At 38.6% G+C, this 8495-nt stretch overlaps 1 pseudogene and 2 gene segments (V, D, J or C); all 3 read left to right on the forward strand.

The window, feature by feature from the left end:
• Positions 1–983: 983 nt before the first annotated feature.
• Positions 984–1421, forward strand: LOC130521128 (Ig heavy chain V region 914-like; annotated as a pseudogene).
• Positions 1422–2381: 960 nt separating this feature from the next.
• Positions 2382–5703, forward strand: LOC130521125 (Ig heavy chain V region 5A-like). The segment is given in 2 exon segments: positions 2382–3434; positions 5190–5703. Coding segments are annotated over 2 exon segments (438 nt in total).
• Positions 5704–7321: 1618 nt separating this feature from the next.
• Positions 7322–7844, forward strand: LOC130521127 (Ig heavy chain V region 914-like). The segment is given in 2 exon segments: positions 7322–7433; positions 7519–7844. Coding segments are annotated over 2 exon segments (360 nt in total).
• Positions 7845–8495: the final 651 nt, after the last annotated feature.

An 8495-nucleotide genomic window follows, 5' to 3' on the forward strand; every position in this document is an offset into this window, starting at 1 on the left:
TCTGTTAGCAGCTACTGGACAAACTGGTCAGACAGCCTGCAGGGAAAGGACTGGAGTGGATTGGATACCATCGTGTTGGATACACACCCCATATTACAAAGCTTCCCTGAAGAACAAGTTCAGCATCAGTTTGGACTCTTCCAGCAACACAGTGACTCTAAATGGAGTGAATGTGCAGCCTGAAGACACTGCTGTGTTATTACTGTGCCAGAGACACAATAACACAAACCATCAGTGGAGCTGAACAAAAACCCCTCAGAGCATCAACACAACATCACCAGAGGGGGCGCTGTCACACCAGGAATGAATCATGACAACAACATTGAGGCGGAATGTTGAGGAAAAATAATGGAGAAAAAGACTTCAGAAATTAAATTAAATGTAAAAACTATAGGAAACATTTGAGGGATAATGATCACAAAAAAAGGAAATAGAAAATCAGAAAACGTTTTTGAATTGCTTTTACACAAATATATCAAGACCAATGACTGAAAATACATATGATAAATGATTTCATAGAATTCTAAACCTCTGATTTTATTATGCAAAAAGTAAATTTCACATGTATGAAAAATTGTTTCATAAGGATAATGCAGCAACAATACATGTATTACTCTGTAATTTCAATTATCTCAAGAGTTAATTTCAACACTAAAATAAAAGCACACAGCCAGTTGATGATTTTTTTAAACAAAGATCAGTTTTAATACTGTCACTCAAACATTCATGATCAATTGATGACTCGCTGCTGATTGTGAAGTGTGGGGTACCTCACAAATCAGAACGAGGACCTCTGGTGCATCATTAATTGGACAAAGTTAAGTGTCATTGATCATAGGCTCACATCATCCAAAGAGGAGGAGGCATCACAATCAAATCCAGTTCTTTACTGAGGAGGAGTCGATGCAAAACACAGATGTGTTCCACGTCTACTTATGTGAGAGCAGAGAGGAGGACAGAGAAGAGGGGACACACAGTTGAACATGATGGACTGTAGGACAGGACTGCTGCTTCTAACTATCTGCTGGGCAGGTGAAGATCTTCACTCATCCTGTTTGTGGACACATTTTAATTTTTGTCATCATCTGATTAACTTGATGTTTCATCTTCTAAACAGGTGTTGATGCTCAGACTCTGACCCAGTCTGAACCAGTGGTTAAAAGACCTGGAGAATCTCACACACTGACCTGTTCAGCCTCTGGATTCACGTTCAGCAGCTACTGGATGGCCTGGGTCAGACAGGCTCCTGGAAAAGGACTGGAGTGGATCGCTTATATCAGCAGCGGCAGTGGCAGCAGCACATACTACTCTGAGTCAGTCAAAGGCCGTTCGGTTTATCATCTCCAGAGACAACAACAGAGCACAGCTGAATCTGCAGATGCAGCCTGAAGACTGAAGATTCTGCTGTTTATTATTGTGCTCGAGACGCACAGTGACTGAAGTCAGTTCAGCAGCTGTACAAAAACACACACTTCTCATATTTACTGCTGTGAAGTGCAGAACTGCAACCTGAACACTGTCTTTATTTTATTCATTTATGCCTTTTATATCTTTATTTAATTCCTTACTTTTAATAATTTACAAACTATGTAAATGTTTATGCATTTAATAAAACCCTCTGGAACAAATATATGACATTTCCCCCTCAAATAATTAAATATTCTGCTAGTTCAATTACATTGTATTGATGGTAAATTAAGCATAGTTTTGACTGATTGACCTTGAGGTTTTTTGCAGTATTTAAATATTTTAGAGGAAATCTTCCCACATTGGGGGTGTACCTTCATTTAACATCAATTATTCTTATGGAATAGTTCAGTTCAACCTTTGATAAATTCTTGTTGATCCAGCATTTTTCTGTAAATTGTTTTAACCTGCAATGGTCCAATCTTGAGCAAAAACAAAACCTGAACTCTATCTTATTTCCCAACAATCTATGTTAAAAATGGTACAATGACAACTTTATTAATCACCACAGTCCTGAGGATTCCTGCAAAAATTCAACTGATTTCACAACCTTATTTGCAATATTAATTAAATTCGGAGGAACAGATTGAACCAAAAAATTGTTTGGATTTAGTTGTGTTCTTTTATGGAATTTGGTGGGGAAAACAATTACAGGATCAGACTGAACGGGACCACAGTGAAAATATCCAACAGGAAAAGAAGCACAGTGAGTCAGGATTTAGGCTGAGAGACGAGCAGGAGCAGATGGTGTTGGCAGGTCTGCAGGCAGAGAGACAGCGCTGATGAGCAAAGAAATAACATCTAAAACTATGACTACGGGAATGAAAACTGAGTTGAGCCGATGACCAAAGATTTCACATCAAACCGGCAGAGAACGTGGAGAAGAGACAGCCTGGATGACAAGAACACGTGGAAAAACAGACAAAACCATTAGGAGTCCCGAGTGTTTTCTCTCTCCCCCTCCCCTTCTGTGTCTTTTTTGATTTCAGGCTGGACCAGTGGTTTCCTGACTCTCCCCCGTTGGGTGAGCTAGGCACAGCTGAGACCAATCTCCAGTCATTATCCACACCTGCCGTTCTCCTCAACTCTGCACTCATCCTGATTTGTTGATTACCCCCGTGGTACAGCCTGGCTCCTATAACTGTTTGTAAGTTTGTTTCCTCGAACCTGTTTCCAGTCTGGAACTAATCGTTGTCTTTCCTGCGGATCGCCACTTGGATGCCTGCTCGCACTGCCCAGCCTGCTCCAGTCTGATTGTGTTTGTCTTTCACCTGCACCCTTTGGCTCTGTTCTGAACTTGGACCTTAGTAAACTTGATTTCAACCTCACCCTATCGTGTGTGTCTGCATTTGGGGTCTCGATTCGTGTCCGCACATCGTAACAAAATCAGAGAAAGGAAGGGGACAGAGAGATGCCAGGAAACTCCTGAAGAATATGTGTGTTTTGTCGTCCTCCTCTCTGGATACTTTTGGGGCCCTAAGGTGTCAAACCTGGGACCACTCATTGTTAGTCTGTTGAATTTATTTCAAGATTCCATGAAGAAATATCGAAGGATCTGAGTGCCAAAGTTTTATCTGACATCACTGACCTTCTCTTTCACACTCCCATTTGAAGTGTTTTAGATGAAATTTAAAGATAGTTTTGAATGTTAGAGTAGATGAACATTTACATGAGAGTTCCAGTGACACTTGTTTCAATTCATTATTATCTTTAAAGGTTACAATGAATTAATTAACGGCAAACCTCCACACGTAAAACACGATTTGACTGGAGGTTTCCACTCTCCTATTGGCTCCAGTCAGATCAACAGTGATGCTCCACATGTTTGATTCTATGCAAATTCAGAGTTCTTCTTTGTTCCTCAGCTATAAAACCATCACATCAGACTGTCAGTGGAGTTCTCTGCACCTGACTTTCAACATTAACCATGTTCTCTGCAGCTCTGCTGCTGCTGTTGGCAGCTGGATGTGAGTCTCTCTGTGGATTTGTCAAAGTCAGCAGTTGATCTGTTTGAGTGTGATTTTATAATCAGCATTTTCTTTGTTGTTTCACAGGTGTGAAGTGTGAACAGTTGACACAGCCAGCCTCTGTGACTGTGCAGCCAGGTCAGAGTCTGACCATCACCTGTCAGGTCTCTTATTCTCTCAGCAGCGACTGGACAAGCTGGATCAGTAAAAAATAACTACAAAATAAGAAAACATTTTTGGATTCCTTTTGCACGAATATATAAACACTAAATGACCTAAAATATATATGATGAATGATTTTGTAGAATGCTGAACTTCTGATCTCATTATGATACAAGTGAATTTCACATTCATTTAAAATTGTTTCATAAGGATAATGCAGCAACAATATATTTGTTTCTCTGTAATTTCAATGATCTCAACAGTTAATTTAAGCTTTCACCAAAAATAAAAGCACACACACAGAACCCTTTTTTTTAAAAAAGAGATCAGTGTTTAATATTGTTACTCAAACATTCATGATCAATTGATGACTCATGGAAAAAATCGATTAAATTATGTCATGAATTCATTGAAAATCCCTGATCTCATGATTCTCCGTTTAGACATTTTTTTGTATAGTAAAATTGATTTTTAACCGGATGAGAACTGCTGAGTGTGAAGTGTGAGGTACCTCACAAATCATTACTAGGACCACTGGTACATCATTAATTGGAAGAATATAAAAGTGTCATTGATCATTGGCTCACATCATCCAAAGAGGAGGAGGCATCACAATAAAGTCTGATTCTCTACCCAAAGTATTTAAAAATGGACTGTGGTGACTCCAATACTGTTTCCATTGTCCTGGAATCACTGATGCAGTTCAGCAGATTTCAGAACAGCCTTTTGGATTTTTTTTCTTTCTCACTTGTTACTTTAGGGGGCCCTCAGGTGTTTCTCCTAGGATGTCTCATTCTGGTCTGTGATAAAATATCCTGTTTTAAAAGACAAGAACAAGTGACATCAGACTTTCAATTAATTAGATTGAATATGATAAAAACATTTATTCAGAGGTGAATTGACTGAAGGTACTATGAATGTGCAATGACACATTGTCAGTATCTGATATATCTGATGTACAGAATATTCACTAATAGAATCAATTTTTACCACTAAAATTTATCATTTCTATTTTCCAACTACTCACCTTCACCACTCGGCATTTTTTTCAGTTTAAATTGACCTAATTTCTATACCTATTGGTAAAGAAGAATTGATATGATTTTTTTAACGAAGAAACTTTAACATGTCAAAAAAAATTCTATCAAACATTTAGTTCATCACTCTTAATCTCAGTGATTCATATTCAAATCCCAAGCAATTATTTACAATAAGAATGAAAGATTTACCTATATATTTCTACTTAGTGTTAAATAAAACAACATAACATTGTTGCTACCCTGAGCTGATTTCTGTTTGGTGTTTTGTGGTCAGAACAGTTGGTGCTTCTTTTATATCCTGTCAGAGTTCTTCTCTATGCAAAGGGAACTTCCTGTCCATCTGCTATAAAGACTTGATATCCTGCTGTCAGCTGCAGCAGAAGAGAAGCTCCCATCAGATCAGCTTCAATACCAACCATGTTCTCTGTAGCTCTGCTGCTGCTGTTGGCAGCTGGATCCTGTGAGTCTGACTGAGGCAGAGACACTGACAGTGTGATCACCCTGACTGTTCCCTCTACGTCCACTGATTCAATCTTCTGCTCTTCATCCACAGGTGTGAAGGGTGAACAGTTGACACAGCCAGCCTCTGTGACTGTGCAGCCAGGTCAGCGTCTGACCATCACCTGTCAGGTCTCTTATTCTGTTAGCAGCTACTGGACAAACTGGATCAGACAGCCTGCAGGGAAAGGACTGGAGTGGATTGGACGACATTGTGCTGGATGCACCCCATATTACAAAGCTTCCCTGAAGAACAAGTTCAGTATCAGTTTTGACTCTTCCAGCAACACAGTGACTCTAAATGGAGTGAATGTGCAGCCTGAAGACACTGCTGTGTATTACTGTGCCAGAGTCACAATAACACAAACCATTAGTGGAGCTGAACAAAAACCCCTCAGAGCATCAACACAACATCACCAGAAGGGGCGCTGTCACACCAGGAATGAATCATGACAACAACATTGAGGCAGAAATTTTGAAGAAAAATACTGGAGAAAAAGACTTGAGAATTTAAATTAAATATAAAAACTGTAGGAAACAATTAATGGATAATGGTAATAAACAAAAGAAATACAAAATCAGAAAACGTTTTTGAATTGCTTTTACACAAATATATAAAGACCAATGACTGAAAATATATATAACTGCTTTCATAGAATTCTAAACTTCTGATCTCATTATGCAACAAGTAAAGTTTACATATATGACAATTTTTTTTCATAAGGATAATGCAACAACAATACATTTATTACTCTGTAATTTCAATTATCTCAAGAGTTAATTTCAACATTCACTCAAAATAAAAGCACACAGCTCATTGATGATTTTTTAAACAAAGTGTAGCACTTTTTAGTCAGCTACAGTTACCATGGACCAGATAGGTTCGACTACTGGAGCAGTGAATGATTTAAATGTAATAACAATAACCACAGACCAGAGAATAAGTTTAAATTGCCGGCATATTATTTGAATGAAACAGACAGAAAAAACATCAAATATACAGTTGACATACAATTGACAGGCTTTTGATATCACTTTAAAAAAAAAAAGAAATATTCTTCCCTTTTTGTTCAAGTTTGTAATTTTCAATCCTTTTTGGGTTCTTCTTTTCTTTTCCTTTTTTAAGTTACAACCATTTCTCACATTTTGTTATTTATACCAACAAACCAGTTACACTTGGAACAATACCCTTAAAGTACTCACAAGGATGAATAACCAAAAACACCATAGTAAAATTTAAACTCAAAATAATTCAGCAAAAGACTGAACAATTTGTTTCCAAAAATAAATGCTTTTTCTTAAAAAATGTAATTAAACGGGAAAAAGATCCTTTTATTGTCCTGAACCTTTAATTTAGAGTCTATGGAAGTCTTCTGCACTTTTGCAGAGAGATGTGGGCAAATCCTACCAGTTCTGATGAAGCAGGGGGCTTTGCTTCTGCGTGATGCACGGGTTCTGGGTCATCGCGGTCTCCATGGGTGGCTCGCCATCTTGTATTACGCACGTGGATTCCAACTCTCCGATGGTTTCTGGTCCACTCTTTAAAAAAAACTCCTCGAAGCACGGAAACAACTCCAGTTCAACTCCTTTTTTTCACTCTTTTCTCTTTTTTTCTATCCCAATCAGCGGCTCCGTGAAGATCGTTGCTCGTCTCCAATTCAGGTGCAGTGGAAGGGTCAAAACAACCCGATTGGCTGTGGCTAGTCACCTGGTCCACGTCAGCACAGCCCTTCAAAATAAGAGTCTAAACACAAATTTCAAGTCGCTTCAAACAAAATGGAATCACAATGAATTTACAAACCTTTAACTCTTACCTAGACACCGTATCATGAAACATACAATTTTAATGATTTTTAACCATCTTAATCCATTTGTCTATCACAATGTATTTCTTATTAGCTGTTTTTTTTTTTTAACATGCTTTTATTGTATGAGGCTTTGTAAACCAGGGTTACAAAAGATCAGTCTTTAATCCTGTAACTCAAACATTCATGATCAATTGATGACTCTCTGCTAAGTGTGAAGTGTGGGGTACCTCACAAATCAGTACTGGGATCACTGGTGTATCATTAATTGGACAAAGTTAAAAGTGTCATTGATCATCGGCTCACATCATCTAAAGAGGAGGAGGCATCACAATCAAATCCAGTTGTTTACTGAGGAGGAGTCGATGCAAAACTCAGATGTGTTCCACGTCTACTTATGTGAGAGCAGAGAGGAGGACAGAGAAGAGGGGACACACAGTTGAACATGATGGACTGTAGGACAGGACTGCTGCTTCTAACTATCTGCTGGGCAGGTGAAGATCTTCACTCATCCTGATTGGGGACAAACTTTTATTTTTGTCATTAGCTGATTAACTTGATGTTTCATCTTCTAAACAGGTGTTGATGCTCAGACTCTGACCCAGTCTGAACCAGTGGTTAAAAGACCTGGAGAATCTCACACACTGACCTGTTCAGCCTCTGGATTCACATTCAGCAGCTATGGGATGGCCTGGGTCAGACAGGCTCCTGGAAAAGGACTGGAGTGGATCAGTGCTATCAGCAGCGGCAGCAGCACATACTACTCTGAGTCAGTCAAAGGCCGGTTTATCATCTCCAGAGACAACAACAGAGCACAGCTGAATCTGCAGATGAACAGCCTGAAGACTGAAGATTCTGCTGTTTATTATTGTGCTCGATGGTCACAGTGACTGAAGTCAGTTCAGCAGCTGTACAAAAACACACACCTCATATTTCCTCGTCTGATCACATCTATATTTCATCTTCTTTCAAAATACAGTTATTTCCTTTTCAAATAAATGAGAAAATAACATCACAAATTTTTCAAAAATAACTGAATACTTATCGGGGAGCTGATCAAAACCCTCAGAGCATCAAAACAAGATCTCCACAAGAGGCGCCATCACACCAAGATTGCTTTCAACGCCTTCTTCCTTAAGATTTCTTTGTGCCTTGCAACAAATATAACAGAGAGGGAGGTCTGCACAAACTCTTTTTGTTCTTGAAACGCACCAGGAACGTTTGAAAGAAGCTTGGAGCAGTTTTACACAGTACTGCTCACAACAAAAATGAACACTGTGAGACGTCATTCCTGTGTCTTCAAAATAAAATGGGATGATCTCATCTTTTAAGTTTTGTTAAATAATGAATGAATAAACAAACCAGTAAATATTCTTGTTTTTAATGAATGTGTTTTTAGATTTTTTCCCCCATCCAAACTCTTAAAAATATTATTTACCATTTGCTGAATTGTTAGTCTTTGGGTCAAACAGTCATTACCAGTGGTTAAAAAACCTGGAGAATCTCACACACTGACCTGTTCAGCCTCTGGATTCACATTCAGCAGCTACTGGATG

The sequence above is a fragment of the Takifugu flavidus genome, unplaced genomic scaffold (assembly GCF_003711565.1).
Source record: "Takifugu flavidus isolate HTHZ2018 unplaced genomic scaffold, ASM371156v2 ctg711, whole genome shotgun sequence".
Lineage (NCBI taxonomy): Eukaryota > Metazoa > Chordata > Actinopteri > Tetraodontiformes > Tetraodontidae > Takifugu > Takifugu flavidus.